The following is a 26,512-nucleotide window of genomic DNA, read 5'->3' on the forward strand; positions in this document are numbered from 1 at the left end:
CAGCGACAGCGTCTATTTCGCCCTGTGACAGAGCACTTCAGGCAACAGAACATTACGTATTCATGAGGGCACCCATTCCGCCTTATCTTCCGCCTCAACAGCAAACTGCACCAGATGCCCTCCCTGGTTGAAACCTGGCAATTGTTGGGTCTGGCAGTGCCCAGTGATGACGACGAACAGCAGAGTGTGGTGGCAGAACCAGAGACTTCCCCCTCTGGGTGGCAACGACCCAGGCGACGACGGCGGATGCAGATGCGCTGGCAGGCCCGAGCTCTACCGCTGAATGAGAAGCTGACGCCTGCCTCCCTTGAATAAAGGCCCTCTGTGCACGGGCGAGCGGCAGGGGGATCCGATTCCTCCCCATGGTCACACCATGAGCCCCGTGGCGATGACTTCCCGGCTCCTGCGGAAAGGCGGACATTGTGGTCAGGACTTGGTTTTCCTATGTAGACTGAGTTTTTGTTCCCTGTTGGAACTCCTATTTTGCTCTCAATTTTTCTTTTGGGGTTTTTTAAGTTGGGGTTCCCTCGTCAACCTCCCCTGCCTGCTCCTCCCGACACGCCCCTTGCATTCTACTGGTTTGGTCTCCTGTACCTTGATGCGCAACATGCTCAGTTGGCCCACAGCGATCTTACCCTATCACCCTCCTCTGATGACACATGACCCCCTCAAGGTCCTCACCCTTAATGTACGAGGGTTAAACAATCCGATTAAGCATAGGTCAGTCATGGGTTACCTGGAGCAGTCCGGGGCTGACATCTGCCTTATCCAGGAAACCCATCTTTTATCCGAAGACCATCATAGACTACGATCTAGGTTCTTCCCCACGCAGCTATTTTCCTCTTGCACCTCGAAATCTGCAGGGGTGGCTATCCTGGTTACCCGTTCCTTCCCGGGCAGAATCATACAGAAAGAAGCCAAAATCCGGGGTCGCTTGCTAACATACCAGTTCTTGCTGGGGGAAGGGGGGAGTGACGTTTGTTGTTGGGTCTATTTACTTACCCAACGAGGGACAAGCCAAGTTTCTCCATGCTGCCCTTCGAGAGGCGGCTGCAGCCTCAGACCGCCAATTGTTATTGGGGGGCGACCTTAATATTGTTTTCAACAATGACTTAGACCGCTCATGCCAGAGGACGTCACAGGTAGGAGTACTTCCAAGCACAGAACAGGCATATCTCCGCGACATAGGGCTCACAGATCTTTGGCAACACTTTCACCCGCGCACCCGCACCTACACTTATTATTCCAGGGCCCATAAGTCCTATGCCCGCCTTGACTATTTTCTCAGCACTAACAACAACAAAAGAGTGTTCAGAGCTCGTCGGGAAGGACAGGTTTCAGAGCACAAAGAAAAGAAAGTAGAAACACCCTATTGGTGTTTATAGAAAGCCCTCACTCACCGACCTAGTCGGTGACATGCTTCATCATCGGGCCCCACTGGGAGTGGCCGAGTGCCACCCCAGTGTGATTCAACGCCAGAATTACTGCGGAGCGGGTAATGTGAAGTCGTGAGTGGCTAAGTGGTTGTGTAAGTGACCAGAAAAAGTGTAGGTGGTGAGATTAAAAATGCCTTAGTTGTATCAAAGAATATTTTTATTGCCTGATCAATAAGACATATTAAAAATATGTGTGGGAAAACTCAGCCAGATAAATTAGGTGCCTCTAGATTTATGTGCTAGTCAACATGTTTCTGCCAATGTCTGTGTTAATTTACCTGGCATTCGTCAGGACCTATAGTGTAATAAACCCCGGCGGTATTGACGCGCTAAGGCCCACCCTACCAAGGGACGTGAAAGTAAAAATAAAAATAAAAATACTGTCAAAAAGAAGTGCAACCAAATGGTAGGTTCTCGCAGTTTTGGAGACCACACAAAAATTAAAATGCACTTGACAGGTGTGAAGCTATCACACCATAGACCTCGGGAGGGGGGTGGTGATGCAATTGGCACACCGCCATCGGCATCTAGCACCCGCTTGGTACCTGCGTCTGCCCTCGGTAACCGGGTCTCAGCACCACTTCACTTCAAGCGTATGCAGCGGAAGCTGAAATTCTGGCAGCTTCACTTTCTGACCACTCACCGGTAGTGGCCACCTTCCAGTTTCCGCGCCATTTTTGTTGATCTCACTGTGAACTGCTTCTGTGTTTGGAGTGTAATTGCTGAATTATATTAGTCTGTGTTTTTTGTCTCTACACAGTCCTGCTCATAGTGCTAAACAGCAGAAATCTGGTAAATGTAATATAGAGTTCAGACACCGGCTGCTGTGTGCACCAAGCCCATGCCACTTTATTGTCTCACCTGCTCTTTCTCTGAATGCATCAAACTGTGGTAATTCTTCGCGGTTGTGTGTAGCAAAACAGCAGAGTACAATTGACAAAGGTAACTCCCTGGATATTATGTTATGCAGGTTTTTTGTCCAGCGGCTTCTGTTGCTCTCCGGCTACTTTGTAGTGTGCAGTTTAGCAGTTTTCCTATGTCGTGCAGATCAATTCTTCATTGTAATGTTTAAAAAGAATACCAGCTTCTTTTTTAGCTTCTTTTTCTGTTTTTAACTATTCTACTGCCTTTTCTTCACTCTGCAATAGTATTCCTTAATTACAATTCTCATCGATGCTCCTTGCTTTAAAGTGCCCTCATTTGTAGAGTGTCACCTTCGCAGGGCTATACAGTCATGGTCAAGTAGCCCAGCTTTACTCTGTGTGTTTTAAAAAAAATCTATTCTACTATTTTTTTTACTATTCGCTTGTGCAATTTGGCGAAGGGCCCATTGGATTTCTGCAATTGATAGCAGATCTTTGTCAGTGTCTCCTCCACCACGCTCAAGGTCTGCTGTTGCAATGATTAAGTAAACAATTCAACGCCGATACTAAACTTTCTCAGCTATGTAAAGGTCACATGCCCTTTAAAATGTTTGGTGACACTATATACTAGGCCTCAGGTTTGTTATGAACTGACACCAACTAACATGAGCCTTTGCAAGGCTACTAATGTCTAAACAAAGCTGAACAAGGTCTTCCATCCTTTTAAAGTGTTTATTCCCGTCATGTTGTTGGTTGGGCAAGGGACCTGCCCCCGCAAAAACTCCAGAAAAGTACATTTATATCTGTGCACATGTCCGTGTATTCATTCTTTTTTTAAACAATTTTTTATTCAGTTTTCAAAGACAAAACAATGCACTAAAATTTGCTGATTTTAACACATGTCCACATTTCAATAGATAGTCCACAAGCTCAGTTTCAATATTCCAGTTTCTACCCCAAAAAAGGTTGAGTAGTTAATGTAACTCCTCGGACCCTTTCACCTGAGCACTGTCAGCAGAGCAGACAAAATGCGCACCACGGTGGCAGAGCACCATGCAGATCCCATGGGCAGTGAGCCATGCCCCCTCACACGGGGCAATGGGCAGACGCTAAACAAAACATGACTCCTCCAGCAAGGCTAGGTGGGCTGGGAACGTTACCATCCGTGATGATTTTCGTCCATTTTTGCAACAACTATGTCTGAACCTCGACATGTACCCATGCTGCGTGCAAGTGTCTTAAGCATATCCCTGTCTGTTGTGGCCGTTGCATCATTCGTACTAACACACACATCCAAATAAAGTCCATGTCACCCCACTGGTGTCTAACTGTGTGGTGTGTTGATTTGATTGTCCACTTGTGTGCCACAATGAGCATCGTCCCTACACAGGGAGGAACTGACTGACAAATTTGCAATGGTGGTGTGTCCCTTTTGAAAGTTCAACTTTTGTGAGCCAGACATTGTCATGGGATAGGTGCTGGCCGACATGTGCACTTACGTGACTACAACAATGTGAGTATGGTGTGCAACATCTGACCATGTTTAGCACTGTCATACATCATAACGGAATGTGGCCACACAGATGTGTGTAAGTGGGTTTGCGATTTGCAGTTCTGTTGTCACATATGATGTAGGGCAGCACTCCTGGGCTGCTACAGATCTGGTCACTCCTACCCATAGCTCCATTCAACACATGGGTGTGGGGCTATAGTGAGGGGGGTCGTGAGATTATTGTTGAAGTGCAATGGGGACATGGCTAGTACTCCCCTTCAAAGTCATCCAATTTGCCATGTGTCTCAAGGATACACATGTGCATAGACATAAGTTACCATGGTGTACCTTCATGTGCAGTCATTGTCCCCACATCCAGCCATACTTCCATACGTAAGAGAACATAGTAATGACACATCTGTGTGATTCAGAATGTTTTCTTCACATTCAGGTGATTGAGGGAGCTGGTACTGTACATGCCATCCACACTCACATCACATGGAAGCCCAGTGGTGGGCCAAACCCAGTCCTTTGGGGATTGAGCAGTGATTAGGAAGTGGGCGAGTGCATTTTGCAGCAGGATTGCTGTGAAATTGGTCTGCAGTGATGAAATGGGCGTCCATGTCGGGGTCCGGGGGAATGTCGCAGAGTGTTCCGGGGGTCAGTAGGAGGTGATTCCTAGGGCATGCTTCCTAGGTCGTCACCAGGCAGGGACAGGGTACATGGCGGTGATGGATGCTACTGCCACCTCCTCACACAGTAATTCCCCTCCCCGTTTTACTTCCCAATACAGGTTCTGTGTCCGGTGTGTGTGGCGGGGTGATGGCTGCATCACTGTGTGCCACTGACACCACAGTTTGTGAAGGTGATGGGGCAGCATCACTGTGTGCCACGGGCACATCAGGGATCGGAGCTCTGTGTGTCGAAGTTCCCGCTGCAATCATCTGAGAATGGCTCAGTGGCAGCAATGGCAATATAAAGTACTGCAGGGCATTGAGGTTCCCAGTTACTACTCGCTGGTGTACAGCTGCGGCAGCTGGTGACCGCTCAGCCCTCCACAGGGCTTTGTCGCCCCACTCACTGCTGCCTCTCCTGCCTGCCTTTGCCGCCTCCTGCCTGCAGATTCCTTCGCTCGCTGCCCGCTGCTCCTGGGAATTTCCCGCTGCTCCTGGGAATTTCCCGCTGCTCCTGGGAATTTCCCGCTGCCCACTGCTTCTTGGAATTTCCCGCCGCTGCCTCCCTGCGGCCCCGCCCCCCTGTGATTCCATTCGCCGCCCGCTCCCGCCACCCAGCTTCTCCTCCCTCCCGGCTCCTTACTTAAGGAGACCGTAGGGGACCACAGAGTGTGACCGCTCAGCCCTCCACAGGGCTTGGTCGCCCCACTCACTGCTGCCGCTCCTGCCTGCCTTTGCCGCCTCCTGCCTGCAGATTCCTTCGCTCGCTGCCCGCTGCTCCTGGGAATTTCCCGCTGCTCCTGGGAATTTCCCGCTGCCCGCTGCTTCTTGGAATTTCCCGCCGCTGCCTCCCTGCGGCCCCGCCCCCCTGTGATTCCATTCGCCGCCCCGCTCCCGCCACCCAGCTGCTCCTCCCTCCCGGCTCCTTACTTATGACGCCCCCAGAGAGACCGCGCAGCGGATGCGCGCAGCGGGAGCGCTGAAGGTGCGCCAAAGGTAAGCCCGTCTGCGCCCGTCTGCGCCTGGCTCGCGCCCAGCGCCAGGACCCCTGGCCCTCCCCGCCGAGGCAAGACGACCCGACTGACCTACGACGCCGCCACTCTCAACGCACTCAATGCCGGCCGGACCCACGCCTGCTGCCGAGCCACCCCGAGACGCACCCACGGACCCTTCACCTGCTGCACCTGCAAGTTCACCTGCCTCCGAACCTGCCCCGCACCCGCCAAGACAAACACCAGCAGCAACCACCTCAAGTGCATCCTGATCAACACCCGCTCCGTCCACAAACACGCCGTGGAACTCTGGAACCTCCTCGACGCTACATCACCGGACGTCGCCTTCCTCACGGAAACCTGGATGAACGCCTCCTCTGCACCCGACATCGCCATCGCCATCCCGGACGGGTACAAAATCATCAGGAGGGACCGCATCAACCAGACCGGAGGTGGCATCGCCATCGTCCACAGGAACACCATCCGCATCACGACCGACGCCCACGACTCCTTCGCCGCAGCCGAACATCTCCACTTCCAGATTCACACCGACCCTAAGACGACCCTCAGAGGCACCCTCGTCTACAGACCCCCGGGACCACGCACACAATTCAGCGAAGACATCACAGACTTCATCAGCCCGCACACCCTCCCCTCCACTGACTACATCCTCCTCGGGGACCTCAACTTTCACCTGGAGAACAACAAGGACCGCAACACCACCGCCCTGCTGGAAAACCTCACCAACCTCGGACTCAAGCAACTGGTCAACACCCCCACCCACTACGCCGGCCACACGTTTGATCCCGTCTTCTCTTCCAGCAAGTACATCACCTTCAGCCACGCCACCGGACTCCACTGGACCGACCACAGCTGCGTCCACTTCAGCTTCAAAAGATCCACGACCCACCACCACCCGCAACAGGTACCTCACAGGAATTGGAGCAAGAACACCGCAGACCAGCTCACCACCTCCCTCAGCCAGAGCCCACCCGCCAACACAAAGGATCCCAACGAAGCAGCCCGCAACTTCACACAGTGGCTGACCGCCTGCGCCGACGACCTCCCGCCACTAAAGAACCCTCCCAGCAGACCCAGAAGCAAGAAGGCATCCTGGTTCACCGACGACCTCAAGGACTCCAAGAATACCTGCCGCACCCTCGAGAAAGCCTGGCTCCTCGACCGGACCACCGACAACATGACCGCCCTCAAACACGCTACCCGCAAGCACCACCAGCTCATCCGCACCACCAAGAAGAAATCCCTGAAGGAACGACTGGACAACAACGCCCACGACAGCAAAGAGCTCTTCACTATCGTCAAGGAGTTCTCCAACCCCAGCACCGGCACCAACAACATCACTCCGTCACAAGACCTCTGCGACTCCCTCGCTTCGTTCTTCCACCGCAAGATCGCCGACATCCACAACAGCTTCGGCGCCCCACCCACGCACCCAACCGTCGAACCAACGCCCCCCACCGCCACCCTTCGCACCTGGACCACGGTGACCACCGAAGACACAGCCCGCACGATGAACACCATCCACTCCGGATCACCGACCGACCCCTGCCCACACCACGTCTTCAACAAGGCCGACTCCACCATCGCACCCCAACTCCAGAACATCATCAACGCCTCCTTCAACACCGCCACCTTCCCGGAGAGCTGGAAGCACGCCGAGATCAGCGCCCTCCTGAAGAAACCTACAGCGGACCCCACCGATCTCAAAAACTTCCGCCCCATCTCGCTCCTCCCTTTTCCTGCTAAAGTCATCGAGAAGATCGTCAACAGACAGCTGACCGCCTTCCTCGAGACGAACGGATCCCTCGACCCCTCGCAGTCCGGCTTCAGAGCCAACCACAGCACCGAGACCGCCCTCATCGCAGCCACCGACGACATCCGGACCCTGCTCGACAAGGGGGAAACAGTGGCCCTCATCCTCCTGGACCTCTCCGCTGCGTTCGACACGGTCTGCCACCGCACCCTAGTCCAGCGCCTCAGCAAAATCGGTATCCAAGAGAAGGCACTGGAGTGGATCATCTCATTCCTCGCCGGAAGAACACAAAGAGTCCGCCTCCCCCCGTTTCGCTCCGAGGCCACCGAAGTCCTCTGCGGCGTCCCGCAAGGATCTTCACTCAGCCCCACCCTCTTCAACATCTACATGAAACCTCTCGCAGCCATCGCACGCCAGCACAACCTCAACATCATCTCTTACGCCGACGACACCCAGCTGATCCTCTCCCTCACCAGAGACCCCGACACCGCCAGAACCTGCCTACACGAAGGGATGAAAGACGTCGCCGAGTGGATGAAGGACAGCCGCCTGAAACTGAACTCGGACAAGACGGAAGTCCTCATCCTGGGATCTTCGCCCTCCACCTGGGACGACTCCTGGTGGCCCCCAGCCCTGGGCACCGCACCCAAGCCAACCGACCACGCACGCAACCTGGGCTTCATCCTAGACCCCTCCTTCTCGATGACCAGACAAGTCAACGCCGTCTCCTCATCATGCTTCAACACCCTGCGTATGCTTCGCAAGATCTTCCGCTGGATCCCGACCGAGACCAGGAAGACTGTCACCCAGGCACTCGTCACCAGTCGACTGGACTACGGAAACGCCCTCTACGCCGGAACCACTGCCAAGCTACAGAAAAGACTCCAGCGCATCCAGAACGCCTCCGCCCGACTCACCCTGGATGTCCCCCGACGCAGCCACATCTCCAGCCACCTGAGGAACCTGCACTGGCTCCCCGTCGACAAGAGGATCATGTTCCGGCTCCTCACCCACGCACACAAGTCTCTCCACGACCTGGGCCCCAAGTACCTCAACGACCGCCTGACCTTCTACACGCCCACCCGCCAGCTACGGTCCACCAGCCTCGCCCTCGCAGCCGTACCACGCATCCGAAGAGCCACCGCCGGAGGAAGATCCTTCTCTTACCTGGCTGCCAAGACTTGGAACTCCCTCCCCATCCACCTTCGGCTGACCCAGGACCATCTCGCCTTCAGGAAACAACTCAAGACCTGGCTGTTCGAGCAGTAGCATACCCCTCCCCCCAAGCGCCTTGAGACCCTCCCGGGTAAGTAGTGCGCTATACAAATGGCATGATTGATTGATTGATTGATTGCATCTGCTCCATGGTCTCCATTGACCTCCGCATCTGTGCCAACTCTGTGCTCTGATCGCTGGTGCCTGTCTGGCCACACAGCTCTTGTATTATGTTCATTGCCCCAGCGAGGTCTGCCAAGGTCTGTGCTGGAGCATGGTGCGTACAGGGGATGTCCGATGGGGACTGTACTTGGTACTTAATGGGACTCAGACACCCACGTATGGCATCGAGTTTGGCTGCCACGAGTTCAAAACCCACCCGCAGCTGGTCAGCCAACTCCACCTGGCAACTCTACATACGTAGTTGGAAATCCTTGAATTGGTCGGGGGTGCTGGGAGACAGCTGTGGTGGTGTGTGTTTCCTGCAGTGTGGTCTGTGCAGGTAGTGGGCTCACCTCAGGGCAGCTGGCCTGCCCTGCTTCCGGGGATGGGGTGCGGAGGCTATCTATGATCCGTTGGAGTGTGTCGATGCAGATGACCAGGGTGTCCTCTTCATCGTCACTGAAGATGTGTCTGGTCTGCTCTGCAGGAGGTGTTGTTTCTCCCTCTGCAATTTGAAAGGGGAGATGCAGGGTTACAGAGTCGTGCATGTATGTTGGAGATTTGCAGACGTATACGTTCTGACTGCATGCCAATGTACATTGTGGTTGTTATGGTGTAGCTGGCTATTTGATGGCAGTCACTGTATTTGTTCGACTACATGACGGATGTGTGGTAGTACCCATGCTTTATCATCACACAGTGTCAGGCAATGCCAGATATGAGTGGACACTTACTACGCACATATGGGACCTGTTGTGAGTCATGTACAATGGTGCTGGTTTTGCACTTTGTACCTCATTGTCGTCATTGCTGTTGTGTGCTGCATTATGATGTTGGTGATCTGGAGGGGGCCCCTTTGTGCACATTGTGTACGGGGGCCTACTTGGCGTTTCTATGTCGGCTGCAGTGTGTCAAGGCTCTCAGTGACATGTTCCACGATCATTGTGGGAGTGCAGTGTGCAACACATATTTGTGCATGTGTGCCATTGTGCCCATCTCCGCCCGCCCCCCGTCTCTGGTCGTTACTCACAGTGTCGCTGTTGGGTCAGGTCGTATTGTGCTGTGACCAGGGCCCCAATTCCTGCCACCGTCTCCACACTGCTGACTGTGGCCACCATTTCCTCCAGCTCATCAGTCACCTCCTGTGTCGCAGGACTCCCACCTCCAGTTACCCTTGCTGCCTCCTTGTTGGCGGGGAGCTTCTCCTTGGTTTGGCTGTGCACTTCATGCCAGTGCCTCTTGACCTCCTCTGGTGTCCTCCTCACCACTCCAACTGCATTGACGTTGTTGACGATGGCCTGCCATATTTCAGTTTGGGTTGCCAGTGCCGCAGTGAAGGTGCCAAACAGTTGTGTCCTATGACCTCTGTGACGATGGTCCAGTCTTCCTGTGGACTGAAGCCCGTCTTCCTCTTCCTCTTTCCTTCCCCGAGCACAAGGTTCCTTGCTGATCCTCCATGGGGTTTGTGGGGTTCGGCTTGTCCTCTGCACTCAGTCCTGGTGCATCCATGGTGCTAGGCAGTGTGAATTTTATGTTTTTTGTCTCTCTTTCTTTTATAGTGCATTTTCCCACCAAACGTGTGAGATTAGCCGGCCTGTGGCTGGTTTTCTCAGATTTTTGTACCGTGATTGGCCTCCTCGCATGTGTTTTGTTGCGTTGACGTTTCGCATGTTCATGCTGATCTTTGGCGCGTTATCTGATGACTGTCGCATGCTACCGCCTTGTTGTGAATTCCTCGTTGACACAGGGTTATTTTACCGCAATAGGCTGCAATGTTGAAAGTTGCGTTACACTACTATTGCGGGAGTTATCACACATTCTTGTGAATATACCCCTTGATTTTTTACATTCATGGCAGGCATGGAAGTTAAGCTTAAATCTGTATCTTGGTGTTTGCAGGTTTTGTGTTGTACACACTGTCACTCCAGCTTCATATTTTGACACCCACACCATGTTCATCCTCAGTTTCCTCTGAGCCTACAATGCATGTATTCACTTCGAACAAGGTGCAGAGAGGGTAGATTACATACTAAAGAAATAAGTGCATCCAAGCTAGCGAACAGCTGGTGTATTTCGGTACTACATGAGAATGGTGTGTAATTTGACATCTCACATTAATTATGCGTCCGGAAGTAGGGAACCCTCTGCTAGATTGCTCTCACTTTTTTTAACAGGTTGCAGCGAATTTGTTGTTACTAAAAGAGTTCATCGCTGATTTTTAGTAGATCTTTCTATGGTCTAATTTGCTTCTCGCTATGCCTCCCGAAGTGTACGGTATACGCTTAATAGTCTGTGAATATCGAAATTTCGGATTCCAAGCAGGACATATGTTCTTGTACTTTATTGTTCTTTGTATATTCTGAAAACAGGAGCGGCACCTCTTAAATAATTAAGCTATTGTGCTAGAATGAAATTAGGCTAATTCGTCAAATGCTAGTTTTTATGTTGCTGCTTTTCAATCAATCAATCAGTGAATTTGTAAAGCGCACTACTTACCCATGAGGGTCTCAAGGTGCTGAGGGGGGGGGGTGCTGCTACTGCTAGGTCTTGAGGAGCCTTCTGAAGGTGAGCAGGTCCTGTGTCCTCCCCACCCTAGATGGGTGGGGAGGGTGTTCCAGGTTTTTGCAGCGAGGAAGGAGGAAGGAGAAGGATCTGCCGCCGGAGGTTGTTAGTTAGATGTGCGGGACGGCGGCCAGGGCGAGGCTGGCAGAGCAGAGCTGGTGGGGTGTAGAAGTTGAGTCTGTTGTTCAGGTATGCTGGTCCAGTGTTGTAGAGTGCTTTGTGTGCGTGGGTGAGGAGTTTTAAGGTGATCCTCTTGTTGATGGGGAGCCAGTACAGGTCTCTGAGGTGGTGGGAGATTTGGCTGCGGCGGGGGACATTGAGGATCAGTCGGGCTTAGGCGTTCTGAATGCGTTGTAGTCGTCGCAGGTGTTTGGACGGGAATCCTGTGTAGAGTGCATTGCTCTAGTCTAGCCTGCTGCTGACGAGGGCTTGGGTCACTGTTCTTCTTGTTTTGGTTGGGATCAACTTGTAGATCCTGCGAAGCATGTGGAGGGTGTTGTAGCAGGAAAAGGAGATGGTGTTGACCCGCTTCGACATGGACAGGGAGGAGTCGAGGATGAATCCTAGGTTGCGTGCGTGGTTCGTGGGTGTTGGAGCTGCTCCCAGTGCGGTCGGCCACCAAGCAGAGGGGGTGGAACCTAGGATGAGGACCTCCGTCTTGTCCTTTTAATCTTTGAATTTGTTTAAATACAAGTTGCAGCCCAAAGCTGTACGTTTGTACTTGTTTCCATATTCGATGTTAACAAATTTCTCTTGCATTTACAATTTTAGGGTTTTAAGTGGAACCCCCTTATTTATGAATCTGTATTTACAAGTGACGATATTGTTTTTTTAACATCTATGTCAAAATTCAACGAAAAAATGTATTACGGGAGGGTTAGCAGTGTTTTCAGAATCTTCAATAGCCATCTAGCTTATCAATTGATTCATCTTTGTATTGCATAAACTATCGGATTTTGAAATTGTCTAATTTCAGAGCCTTTTTCCAAGGAACTTTGTTATGCATTACTTTAGGGCAAAATGTAAACAAACTATGCACTACCGGCCTTTGATCTTTGGTTATAGTCATCTATATAATAAAATGAGGATTTCATGTTTTGTCTGTACTTTTATGATCCTGGAGATTCACATATAGTTATTATGATGATGATGAAATAAAGAATGGCACAAATAAAAAAAGTCAAAAACAACAGCAACACCCAACTATGGTTAAATGCTTGATAAACGATTGGCTCTCACATTTGAATGATGTATGATACACATATACACTATATACTGAGATTTTTAATTCAGTTTTGTGAGTTTACAGAATGACCAATTTATTTATAGCATTATGACTGTTCATTATTCATAATTTTCAATTAATCTCCCCTTTTAGGAAAAGAATTCCCCTCTTGTGATATTGAAGTTTACAAAATATCAGAGAAGATCTATTATCCTAGGAATGATGATGGTGAAATTACTGCTATTATCCACCAAAATGTTCAGGTATAGCATGATTATTCTGCATACAATATGTGTGACTGTTTAGAGGAGCTGTTTTGATACTTGTGAAATTGCAGCCTAATTATGCTTATCTCGATTTTTTTTGCCTTGGGAGTTCCCTTATTGACTGAAAAACGACCAATCAGGTTACAATACATATGTTTTATACATTTTCTCAGAAGAAAAGAACAGATTGCAGTAATGTACCCAATTATTTAATTGTACTCTTTATTACTCAAAGTCCTGCTTTTCTGATTGCAGTTCTTACACTTGGAGATGTGTCGTTGCAAAAATCCATGTGTAGTTCAGTATTGTTTTAAAAAAATATATATCCTTCGTAGGAGTTTTAAAACTAGGACGATTCTCACCCTGACGGCTACTCTTTCAGGTATGCTCTCTGCACAAACTGATAAGACCACTCAGGGCGTGGCGGGCATAGGGACTGTGCAGTGGAGAAGTAGGACTCTGGGTAACGGAGCCTATCAGCAATTAAATATTCCATTACCCTACTATTCTTATTTCCCACAAGCCGTACTCATTGATGGCATACCAAACAACGTTAACCACAGGTAAAGATAGAGAAACCCTGAGAAAAACCCAGGTTTTTATTTCAATCAGAAATAGAGTATTATCTTTCAACAGCACCCTGATGCTGCAATTCATTGGAAAATTAGGGAATTAGAGAATGTATTTGTTAAGTAGCAGCTCTGCCGATGACTAATGAAAAGATTAACTGAATTTTCTCTCAGGAAACTGCTACTCTCCTAGTGGATCTTCACGTAACCATTTGGATCATATGTACATGAGCTTTAGCATGAGCTATGTTTGTTGTGACAAAAATGCAACGTCTAGGAATTGGTGAAGTAGGCTGCCTTTGTTTCCTCCACTATCCAAGAAACTATCTTGCAATTGCTGAAATCTGCCACCCATTCAAAACACATATCAAACACCAATGGGCATTCTTGTCAAGACTTGTGATGTTCTTACTGGATCTGGCATGGTGGAGAGTTTCTCGACTTCGGTTCTTGAGGGTCTGGTCTGCCCAGGGTAAGGACGACCACCCTTTATGGTAACCATGATGCCACTGACAATGATATAGCCAAAGCAGACCGTGCCCTCCAAATGGAGTCCCAAGAGGGAATAACCCAGTAGGGACAACCTATGGTGGAAGTGGGAACTCCAGGAATTAAGAGGAAGGAAAGAAACCTCCAGAAGGAGAAAATGAAGGCCAGGAATCCGAACCCCAATAGCAGGCCAAATCAGGCACAAGGTATGCCACAGGAATCACGGTTACACCATGCAGGGGCACAGGATACCAACAGGAGCGAGGACACACCAGCAGGAGTGAAGAGTGTTGTAACACAAGGAAATGAAAGATCCAGCCTTTTAAATACCCATGAACAGGAAGTGACCAAACAGGAACAGGAAGTGACAAAACAGGAACAGGGAGTGACCAAACAGGAAGTAAGTGACCACCATCTTGGATAAGGAAAAGGGTAGTGGATGGAATAGGATGGTAGCCATCTTGAATTGGTAGAGCAGATATTTCCGAAGGCCTTCTGGGAATAAGACCATGGAATAATGGGAAAGCAAGATGGCCCCAAGAAGACATGAAGAAAGAAATATATATCCAGTAAAAGGAAGGTAAGAATATTTTGCCCCAACATGTGAAAATAAGAAACCGCAGCTCCAAAACCGGAGCTGCGGCATTCCTGTCATGCAAATTGTTAGATAACAGGCCGCCGTGTAGGTAGGTGGCGTGCCCGACGCAAAAAGAGAGCAGTCACAGCGGGACACACCCACGATGCCAAAACAGCAACAGGAGGCCACCATGCAGTACCGCAATGTACCCGAAGAAAAGAGGGAGGCACTGCGGGCTGCATCACTGCCCGTGAGGAAGAAGCGCACAGCACCACGAGCCGAATCAATGTCCGCGGTGCAACAATTCTATGAAATGGGAATAGATATCCTGCTGCTGGGATAGAGGCACTGGGTTAAAGGAGGCAAAACACACTCTCCTGAGACAATGATAGAATGAAAGGGTTTTCTATGAAAGAGGGTATGGAATGAAACAGGAATGTGTCTGATAAAAAGCATAAATACAGCCATCAACATGGATGGGAGCCTCAGTTCATTCTATTGTCAAAGCTGACATGTGTGTTACCAGGAGAATTATGGATCATGGTATTCCACAAATCTATATAATCTAATCTGGTGGTGCCTCTGTTAACCTGGTCAATGTCACAGATTGGAGATGTACTGCCATTGATGGACATGAAATAGGAGAATCATAGGACAGTTGTACTGATGCACAACACTTCAAGATCTCTTGCTGATCCCTGATGCAGAAGTCCTTCTCTCCTAATCTTGAAACAAGAACTACAAGCAAGACCTCCAAGATACAGCCACATCACGAGGTGCCTACAGAGGTATCCCCTGGGAGGGATACAGCTCCAGGATATTAAAAGATTTCGGGTGTCTATTGGCCCAAATTATCATGTTCTCAAACTCCAGACTTGTTAATTACAGGCCTGGAGGCATCAGCCCCAGAGTAATCTGTGTAGCTGCTGGAGCTGCAGTCAGCTTGTGAGTCCCGTCCCTGTCCACCCGCATCCTTCCATATTGAGGGAGCAGAAGAAGCTCTTCCTAGCTGAAGAAATAATTATCATACCCTCTGATCATTGCATGCCCCCTTAAACACACCAGGAGCAAAAGAAAAAATCTCTGCAACATTTATCATCTGCTCCAAGCAGGTGGTAAATGTTTGCAGATTCAGTTCAGTTATTATTCATGGGGGTGCAGAGACATGCAAAAATAGACCCAATGTTATTGCCTAACATAATGTTATCCATTCTGGGGGAAATAGCTTGTAATCTCTTTTATCTCATAAGGTGATACCACACATTATCATTAATTACAGCCCCAATATCTCCTCATGGAGATAACAGGGAACTTGTAATAGGACCCATAGAGACTAAACCCTGTGGGACATGGATGAGATGGAAAAATGAATTCCATAGCCACGTCCAACTGACACAGAAGTAGAGGCCAAAATAAGCAGGAGTAAAGAGAAGTACTCACAGAAATAGGACCCTTCTCTTCCATATTGTCATCAACAGTCTATAAAGAGAGATGGAGTGAGTAAGTAAGTAAAATGTTATTGTTTTTGATTAGTTAAAACCATTACAAAAATACATTCTGATAAAACATTTTGGTTAAATTCCTTTTCGATCAATAGTCTGTACTTACTTACTTACTATAAAGGGAGATGGAGTGATGGGATGAATAGGCCAAGAGACTCTTGGGCCATGGGAACAAGAGATGACTCACAGTTCACAATGTTGAATATGGACCAGGGGACCAATGAGGTCTTGAAAATGACTCCTAGTCTTCAGGCAAAATCTGCAACAGTGCTCCAGTCACGTATACAATAACTGGGAGAAGGAATAATATTTTCTGATTTAAATCATTTAGAAAAAAATATGTTTTTTTGGCAAGACCAATTCCCATACCCTCGTCTGCAAATCCCCTTGACTGAGAAGTCAAGTCTTGCGGAGTATCTAACATTTCTGCTGATTTCTTTCAGTTGAAGAAGTTGAAAAACTAAATTCCATATTTTGCATGAAAAAGGCAAAAATTTAGCGCCACAATCAATTATGCGGCATTGGCTCTCAGTACCTTCGGGCGGGGGGTGGGGGAGTGCATGTATATGAAGGGTTATCAAAACCATGTAGAAGAGTGTCAAAATAGAAAAAGCAAAATAAAATTGTTCAAAACTCTCTGAGCTGCCCTTCAGAGGCCAAAGAATCGGGGCAATGGAGTATAGTCTTGCTTCCAGAACAACAAAACACAGTTAGTGAAAACTGCCAGGACATATAGTCATTTCTAAGCTATAGTATCATCAAAGCCACCCACTCCTCTTCTGTTATATGGTTCCTACAAATCAAGTAGGACTGTGTTGAAACGGTATACACCTGTTACAACGCATTTTTTACTCCGCACTACCATTACAACGCGACTTTTACTCCGCATACCATTACAACGCATTGCGCTGAGGGGCGCTCTAGGATAGGGAATAAGTATAATTTACTATCCAACACCTTCCCTAGGGTCCACGGGGACTGGAGTTAGAATAGTAAATTATACTTACCACTATCCAGCGCCCCAAGGCGCTATGCGTTGTAACGGTATGCGGTGTAAAAGTCGCGTTGTAATGGTCTGCGGAGTAAAAGTATGCGTTATAACGTCATACATCCTGTTGAAACCAGCACTGTATGGTTGGCTGAGGGGTTGCCCAAGCCAGCCATAACGCACAGCTCCACTCAAGGGCAGGTGATTACAAACACTGTACTAGCTGCGTTCACCCTTAGGTAGCTTGGCACTGAGCAGTAAGGCATCCCTCAGTGTGTAAAGCAAGAACATAGCAAGCGAACACAATAAATATTTTGCACAGCATAAATAACATTGAGAAATGCTGTATATTTTCAACACTCACATTAAACAATGTCACATGAATCTCCTGGAGTTCTGGGCATAAATCACATTTGCAATATTACTAGCAGTTCTAAGCCCACTCATGTTGATCAGATCTCGACAACATGCACACATCGCGAAAGTCCTATTCTAAACCCCACGTTGTCAACACCCTGGCACCCCACCCACGCTCATTATCCTAATCATGCAATTACACAGAGCTATAGGGTGCACCCTGGGCTAAAATGATATCAGTAATATGTTCATGTACAGAATTTCTTTTAGCAGCAGTGCGGGACGAGGCCACGTGCAAAAACCCACTCTTGAGAGAGTGCTTCTGGTAAAGAAAACACCACGTGTCATGAAGCACATGCGCTCCACAGAAGTTCACTCCCCCACACTCACTCTCACTTTGCACCGCTATGCAATGCGACAGGTATCAGCCCGATCAGTATGGGCACTTTCACACACATACGCAGCTGACACCCTAGTGCGGTGCCACTGATACCAAGCAGGTCAACAGATAAAACACTGCAGACCCTGTGACTCCAAGTCTCCCGCCACCCTCTATTTCACCCCCACTGTCCCAGACACCCCAGATGGTACTTCACCAGCCCCTCCCTCCGGACACAAAGCAGCTCATGGCTGATTGCACACCATATCTGGGTCCCAGGAAATCAGGTCAGGATAGACAGTAAGCATAATCAAGGGGTAGACGTAAACTGAGGGAGTCTTGAATCCACTCCGGAAGCACAGGGGGGTCATGCAGTTCCTTGATCTGCTCCTGAACCATCTCAGAAATGTCCCTCCAGCCTAGTCTATTCTCCTCATTCCTATCTGGCAACACAAAGTCTTCAGAAGGGACAGTTGGACAGAGGGCAGTTGGTCCACTGTAATGGGACCAGTAAGGGAACAAGCAGTGAATGGGGAACAACACACAGGGGATCACCCTGTCTGGTACGCGTTGATCCAAGTGGTGCCCCGGCAATTAAGGCACCAGGTCCCGTGCACGAGATGAGTCTCGCCAGAGGCTTCAGGTTACATGAAGTAGAGTTTCAATTCTGTACTTCCGTGAGAAGGAGGCACTGTGCCTGGTGCCTTAATTGCCGGGGCACCACTTGGATCAACGCGTACCAGACAGGGTGAGAATGAGGCACTGTGTCCGGCACACCTTGATGTCTGATGCACAAGACGATTCCTATTACACGAACTTGAGTTGCAATTCCGTACCTCCCTCGACGTGAGGCACTATGTCCAGCACACCTTGATGTCGGTTGCACCAGACAATTCCAGACACAAACACAGGTACAAGTTCAGCAGTGCTTCACAATGTAGTATTAGACCCTTCAACGGGTGCATCCCCCACCTCTGTGGTTCGCAACCTGTGAAACGGACACTGCACGCAATGAGCAAGCAGTCGGCATTACACATAAAAAAAATGCAGCACAGTCGACGAAGCGGGTCACCTTGGATACCGCAACCGGTGAATCCGCTCACCATCAACAAGTCGCTTATGTATGCTGTGGTCCCTGCAGTACATGAACCACTTTGCCGTAGATACGGGAAATGTCTTGAGCTCCGCACTTTCGGCTGTCCGGTCTCCAGGCACGAGTCTGTAGTTCCAAGCTCACACTGTGCTGTTCAGTAGGCAATGTGGGCACTTGGTGTGGGCCCCTTTTAGGAGATCTTTGATGTCCCCGAGACCTCTGAGTGAACAGGAGAACAGCCAACTTGTGTGTGGAAGCTCACTTCAGGGTGCCACACGTCAGCAGTTAGTCGGCCTAGGGCAGCACGCGGTCCTTTTTTTGGGCAGTTATCCTCCATGTGTACAACACAGTCCTCTGGCAATGTGAACCACTAGTCCAGTTTCTCTGGTCCTGTGTCCCTACAAGCGGATCTCTTTGCATAGCGGGTGGCACTGGGTAGTTATACCCTATTGGTCCTTTGAACTTGCGGAAAGGTTCAAAGGGTATTCCTTTGCACTACAGATGTGTCCCCTAAATTCTAAACCCTGTCTGCCCTGGAGCCGCGGAATGCAGATCTCTATCTTTATGGGGGCTGTGATCTGGCCCTAGAGATTGGGTGTCACAATCTCTGCCCCCCCACCATATATTCTGCCAGGCCCGCACATGGAAGATGTCAGCTATCTCAATTGCATGCCAATGGCTTATAGTTGTTGCTGGAGAATGCCTAGATGGGCTCCCCCACCTCCGATGTTGATCGGCACCAATCACTATGGCACACAAAGAGTTTATGTCTCTATGCAACATTTCCACGCAAGATATGCTAAGTCCACCATTACCATTAGAATAGGTTTGGCCCAGCGAATCCATAGATAGGAAACATTATGAATCTGTGTCTCTGCAATCCATTCTTGCAGCTTGAAATACAGGCGTCCTAATCCCTTTGCTAACTTTTAGGGAAGAGCAAGCCTCCTCGGTAGGGGAATCCTCATGGGTCCTCCGTACTACCTGGGCAGCCGACACCCCTGGGTTTCTGCCCAGCCCTTCAACTTCCATACGAGTGGAGGTGAAAGGCCCCCCTCCAGCTTGATTTTGTTTGTTAACAGCCAGTGGAGTATGTGCTCAAGGGCGCTCTCAGAGACCTGCTGCGGCAGGTTGGACACATGTTTAAATGCACAGTCTGTGCAGGTGTGCACACCGGCATGTAGTAGCAGGCTGGGGGATTGTAGGTGAGCCTGATCTACGTTTATAAACATTTTGCCTGCATCACGCTTCCTTAAATGTGTTGGAAGGTTGTGCACTTTTTCACTCTCCTGTACAGTGCAGGTCAGCGGCCCGGGTCCCCAGGACTCCCAAGGTGTCCATGCACTATCCGTCTGACCATGCAGGTCCGGATTCATGCTAAACAGTTCCTTGGTGCCAATGTCAATACCATCCCGTCTTGGCAGGCTGGTGGTGGGGGCCTAGAAACATCACAGGCGCAGGGCCGACCACCACTATCCGACCAGACCTCTCAGGAGGTGTCACATAGAGGGGAACTTACCCTGAGGTAGGGTGACCCCACCTAGGGGCTCTTTCCTATTCAGGCAGCGGTCATGCTCCTGCCCCCACCCGGGCCCTTCAGCCCTCGGGATATACCCTAGGGCTGCTCCGGCAGTAGGGGAGGCACCCTCCTGGTTGGCTCACCTGTGGAGACGCCGACCTGTGCAGGAGATTTACTGGGTAGGTGAGTCCCGTGGAGCATGGTGAGTGGCACATCCCCCTATTCGCCAATGCCGTACCTGCCCTGGGAATATGACGTACCATTTCATAGGACACTCCTGGGTATGACACTTAACCTAAACGCGTGACCACCGCACTCCTAACCTTTGTAGGGTGGGTGGTCATACCTTCCCGATACAGTGGGAACTGCCCCGAGTTTTAGGGTCATGAACAGAGGGTAGGGGAAGACTAGGAATACAAAAAAAGTTTTGAGGATGTTCCCCTAAGAAGGCCATGTCCAACAGACTGTGTATGTAGAACAACAAAAGTTCATAATACTGATACTGAGTCGTCTTAGTTAATCAGTGAATGTTGGTCCGTTTAGCTAGCTCACAGTACTGCATCAAAAGTCCAAAAATGTACAGAGTTATAGATGTTGTCAGTAACCTCTAATAAGATTCTAAAATTCTCAAGGAATTTTTGAAAACAGATCTACCCTTTTTCTTTGTCACTTTTGCATGCCCACAGTGTCACAAAGAAAAGATATGATAATGCATTTTCCAATTTTCATTGAAAAGCTCTAATCTTTGTAAATATAACATGAACTGCGATTATGAAAACGATGAGACACATCTTTGTTATAACCATTATTAGAATGGTGAAAAACACAAACAAATCAACCTTGTTAATTGTTCATAATTTTACTAAGATTACTCATATCTATTACTTTATCTCTATGCTAAAGAAAGCATGTTGGGAGTACCCATCTGCCAGGCCTATTGGAATGATCCAACCCCATACCTTGGTAGTGTATGTAAGGAAGCCGGCCTTAGTGCGTTAACGAATGCACCCTGTATCAAGTGTGCAAGCCTGCACACTTCTTCTCGCATGGCTATCACCCTTCTCAGGATAAAGGTCGAGGACAGCTGAACTGCATCTCAGTCACAGGTTACGCAGCGTTTCATCATGACTCCGGCTGGAAGTGAACATCTCACCGACTTCAGCATGGACACTGTTTTTGTAATAAACAGCATGCTTATCTCTCACTGGCTCCAGCATGGATGCAGTTTTTATAATAAAACTTCAAGATTATCACACTTTCACCGAGGTGCAGAACAACTTTTTAATTAGACTAAAGCAGAAGGGTCATCTCGTAAGAGCACAGAAAAATAAAACAATACATCGTGATCTTGAGGGAAAACATGTGCAAACCACCACCGGGAAACAATGCTAAGTTAAAATGAAAAACTAAAATGGAGACTAAATGTAAGCTACACAGCACTTCAAGAGAGAAATATCATGGACTCTTTTAATACAGGACTTCAGTAAACAGTAGGTTCCTGAGATCTAACTAAGCAAGACTTTGTCAGATTCAGCAGGGAGTCCATGTCTTTGGTTTAGATTGCCTACAACTTCCTGAACTGCTAAATGTTAGATGTCAGTGAATCAACCAAGTTGTTCAAACACTCAATTAGCCTATTTGAGGTAAATGAGCCGTGCACATTAAAGATGGTATGCATGCAATGTGAACCCCACAATTCTATGCAGCCTGAAAACGAAGAGAAGTGACTTTAAAAGGAGCATCTTCACAAACCTGTTTATCAATTTTTAAAATTTATTTTTTTAAACTTTTTATTCAAAATTTTTTACAACATTTATTCCCCCCACCCCCCCTGCACAGGATACTTTGATACTTTCGGACATGTTGGAAATAATATATACATACAGTTACTGTATACTGCAAGAAAACAGAAATTAAATACAAAGCAAGAAATAAAACAATAATAAATACGGATAAAGGAACAAAAAAGCCAAGGAGTGCTACAAAGACTAAAACAAAAAAAAAAGACTGCAAGAGCGGGAAATAGCAAACAAAGCAAGCAATCAAAGAGAAAGGGATAAAGACAGAACACCATGCCAATACCCAACATTGTCCCCTACTCTCAGCTTATGACCTCACAGTCCTACCCTTCCACTGCAGCAGCCTTGCCATCCATTGCTGCATGGTGGGTGGGAGCCTATCACGCCATGCCGAGGCGATACATAAACGCAGCACAGCCATAGCCACAAACAAGAAATATTCAAATTGTGGTTGTACTAAGTCCTGCCCTACTCCTAATAAAATCACGTCCGATGTTAGTTTTTTTCTACAGTTCAGAGACCTATCAAAAAAGACTTCGATAGCTCCTATCAAGGGGTACAGATTCGGGCACTCAGCAAATATGTGCATTTTATCTCCTTCTGTACTGTCACACCTTGGGCAAGTAATCCCCTGTGTACCCCCCATTGTGCAATTCTAGCTGGCATATAATATAGCTTGTAGAGTGTTTTATAATGTTGGGCTTGTAGTGCTGCTGAACAAAGAACCTCCTGACCTAACTGTAATGATTTTCCAAACACCTCCTGTGATACCCCTAATTTATTCATCCATTTTAATTCAACCTTTTCTAGGTCATCTTCTCTGTTCGCTACGAGTTCCGCGTACAATCTTTTAATCGTACACCCTTGTCCCCCCTCAACAATTCGTAATATTGCCTTCTCCTCAAACCCTCGAGATCCTCCTCTTTTGCTAGCTAGGAAACTTCTCGTCTGCAAGTACTTGAAGAAGCTCCTTGAGCTAATGCCATATTCCCGTTGTATTTCCGAAAACTGACGTACTCCTGTAGCTCCTAGCATGTCTCCCATTTTTTTTACTCCAAGTCGAACCCACTCCTTAAATGTTGCATCCGCAAAAATCTCTTGCGGTATTGTAGGATTATTACATAACCTAGTGTATGCATTAAATCTTCCCAGGCCGAAACTTTTACTAAATGCCTTCCAAACCTGATATGCCGCCTCTATTGTTTTGAACCTTGTTCTCTTAAAGTAGTTTGGTCCTGTATATCTCAAGAAAACATTCTCAACCTCCTCCCCTAGGACAAAACCGTATATAGATGTTGATCCCGCATGTGTCCCTACTTCCACCTCTGCTCCCCCCATTAGACCTGTCATTTGCTGTAAAGATGCCGCCCAATAATATAATCTTAAATCAGGTAACGCCCAACCCCCCTGTCCCTTGGAAGTGACATAAATCTTATCGCTCTTCTTGTTTTACCCTGTGACCAAACAAAACGATTAATCATGTGCTCTATTGTGCTAAACCATATGCAATTAAAAAACAAAGGAATCGTTCTAAATAAATATAAACATTTTGGCAACAGATTAATTTTAGCAAAATTTACCCTACCTACTATTGACATATGCAGGTTGTGCACCCTATCCAGATCTTTCTTTGCTTTCTTAATTATTGGGCTTATATTCATTTCCACCAGCCTGTCCAGATCTGCTGTTATACTCACCCGCAAATATACCCCAGCAGAAACCACCCGTGAATCTGTACATATTGCCTGTGTGTTTTTTATAATTTGCGTCTTGGCTTTATTCAATGCATAACCAGCCACCCGACCAAACAGCTCAGCCTCCTGTTCAATTGCCCTAATAGCATCTTTGGGTGTAGGTGTAATGACCGCGACATCATCGGCATACGCGAGGACTTTAATAGGACCCAGTTTGTTATCTAGTGGTCAAATTTGGTTATTTTGCTCTAATTTATATATCAGTGGGTAGAGTAGAGGGGAGCACGGGCACCCTTGCCGTGTTCCACGAGTGATTCAAAGGGAGCAGTACGGCCAGCATTCACCCTAATGCAAGCAGTGGGATCCTTATACAGCGTCTGAATCGCCTTCACAAACCCTGCCCCAAAGCCCCCTCTCCTTAATACGGCCCAGAGAATTTCCCATGATACACGATCAAACGCCTTTTCTGCGTCAAGCAACATAGCTGCCATTGGATTTCCTTCTGCCCCTTGTACATCAAATAAAGTTATCATCTTCCTAACGTGCTGTGTGGTGCCCCTATGTGGAATGAACCCATGTTGGTTTACACTAACCAAATTCCCTATCACTTTCGAAAATCTTGTACTTTTGAAAAACTTTTCAGGTCAGAATTTATCAGGGTTATTGGGCGGTATGACCCTGGCTCCGTTGGAGGTTTCCCTTTTTTAAGAATTGTTATAATTTCCGCCCCTACCCAGCTAGCAGGAGTAGACGACCCTGCCTGTGCCTCCCTGATTGTCTTCACTAAGTCCCCTTTAATAGACGAGAAGAAGACTTCATAAAATTCCCCCGGGATCAGGTCCGGCCCGGCTGCTTTGCCTGATGGTACATTCAGCATAGCCTCCATAATCTCCTCTGCCCCTAGCTGGGCGTCTAAGAGCTCCCTGTCTTCCTCCTGTATCACATTGCTAGGTATATCCTGTAATTATCTCTGGATTTCTTCTTGATCTCTATCCTGCTCTTCCTTATACAACTTGGCATAAAATTCCCTGAAAACCTCCATAATTCCCACCGTATCTGAAACCAAATTACCGCTGCTATCTTTAATTTCTTTAATTTCCACTTTAGCTACCCTCTGTCTCGTTCGTGTTGCTAGGGCTCGACCCACCCTTTCACTATATTCATAACACTTCTCCCTCTGTACTGTAAAGATTTTGGCCGCTTTTATTGCTATCCATTCCCCTGCTGCTGCTTTGGCCACCATGACCTCCAACAGTCGCTGTTCAACCTCGCTCCCCTCTAAGGTGGCTTGTGTTAACCTCTGTTCCGCTTCCAACAGAGCAGTGCTTAGCTGGTCTGACCTACCCTTCTCTCTTTTTTGTTTAGATAAGCTAAAACTAAGTGTCTCACCCAGAACCCCGCCTTAAAAGTGTCCCAATCATTCCCTGTAGTAGTGCTCCCCATATTGATATCCCAAAACCCCTTTATTCATGAGTGCATGTGATTAACATATTCCTTATCCACCAAAAGCTCCCTTTCAAAAGTCCAAGACCTTGCCTGTCTCTTGAGCCCACTACCCATTATTGTTAAGATCAGTGGGTTGTGGTCCGACACAATGCGTGGAAGTCTTTCCACCTGTAGACTAGCTAACAGCGATCCAGATGTAAAAAAATAGTCTAACCGGACACATTTTTTATGTGGGGCTGAATAGTAAGTAAAGCCAGCCTCCTCTGGTTTCAATTTCCCCCAAGCATCCACCAGTGAATTATTACCAGCCATATTCCGGATTGCTCTGCTTACCCTTTTTTTCCTTCCTTGATATTGCCCCTTCGAGTCCAACCCTAGACCTGACGCGCCGTTAATATTAAAGTCCCCTGCTAGAATGATTCTTGATGCCCTTGTGGCCAATTCTATATCTAAGAAATTAAACAGTTCTGGGTCATCTTCTGTTGAACCATATATCGAGCCAAGTGTAATCCATTCTTCGCCGATCAAACATTCAATCAAGGCCCATCTCCCCCATTGATCCTCTAGTTTTTTCCTTGCACTGATATTAGGCAGTCTTGTTAGAATGGCCACCCCCCTGGTCTTAGCACCTTGTCTTGAATATGCTAACAAACGCATCCCTAATTGTTCCAGCAAGAAGGGATTATTACCCTCTATGTGAGTCTCTTGGAGACATATAAAATCTGCATGCGAATTTTTCAATAATAGTGCAACCCTTTGCCTTTTCAGCCTATCGATAAGCCCGCATACATTCAGCGTCAAGATCTTAATACTAGTACTCATATTTACTTTTTATTTTAGTTTTTTTTAGTTTTTTTGTCTATCGTTTAATACAAGTCCCAGCTCAGATCTTTTGTCTGTCCCTATTTGAGTTTGTTTCCTCCTTCATTCCTCTTATTTGCACCATCCGGTCTTCCTGCATTATCTCTCTGTCCTGTTGTGCCCTTATCGTTCCTCCATGTCCTGTGCCCCCCACTCCCTCCCTCTGTATCCCTCCCCCCGCCCTCCCCTTACGGGCAAATAGGTCAATCCTGACCTATGTGTGACTGCTTTCTAGCCCCTAGAGAGTCGCATCCCTCCCCCTCCATACTAGCCTAATCCAATAAATTCTAAACTGTGCATTTCACCCTTACTAGTGCAGAACAAACGCATTCAATAACATTTTATGCCTATACATGACATGCCTTGTACTATACATCGATCCTTATTCTGGATTTATCAAGGTCCTTGTACACCAGGCCGGATGCCTCCCCGACTCCTTTTTTCCTTCAGCTCATCCAGGAAAACCTGCGCCGTAACCTCTGAAAAAACATCCTTGTCTGGCCGTCCAGTAGAACTTTAAGTCTTGCAGGGAACAGGAGATATGCTTCACAGCCTACCTTTTGGAAAGGGTCGATCAA

At 48.0% G+C, this 26,512-nt stretch overlaps 1 protein-coding gene across 1 annotated transcript in view; it reads left to right on the plus strand.

The window, feature by feature from the left end:
* The window catches only part of ASPA (aspartoacylase), a 232,071-nt gene that overhangs the window by 154,412 nt on the left and 51,147 nt on the right, over positions 1-26,512 (plus strand). Inside the window, exon 5 of the mRNA XM_078679939.1 lies at positions 12,549-12,658. Coding sequence (XP_078536065.1) covers positions 12,549-12,658 — 110 coding nt within the window. The remainder of the gene's footprint in view (positions 1-12,548; positions 12,659-26,512) is intronic.

The sequence above is a fragment of the Lissotriton helveticus genome, chromosome 3_1 (assembly GCF_964261635.1).
Source record: "Lissotriton helveticus chromosome 3_1, aLisHel1.1, whole genome shotgun sequence".
Lineage (NCBI taxonomy): Eukaryota > Metazoa > Chordata > Amphibia > Caudata > Salamandridae > Lissotriton > Lissotriton helveticus.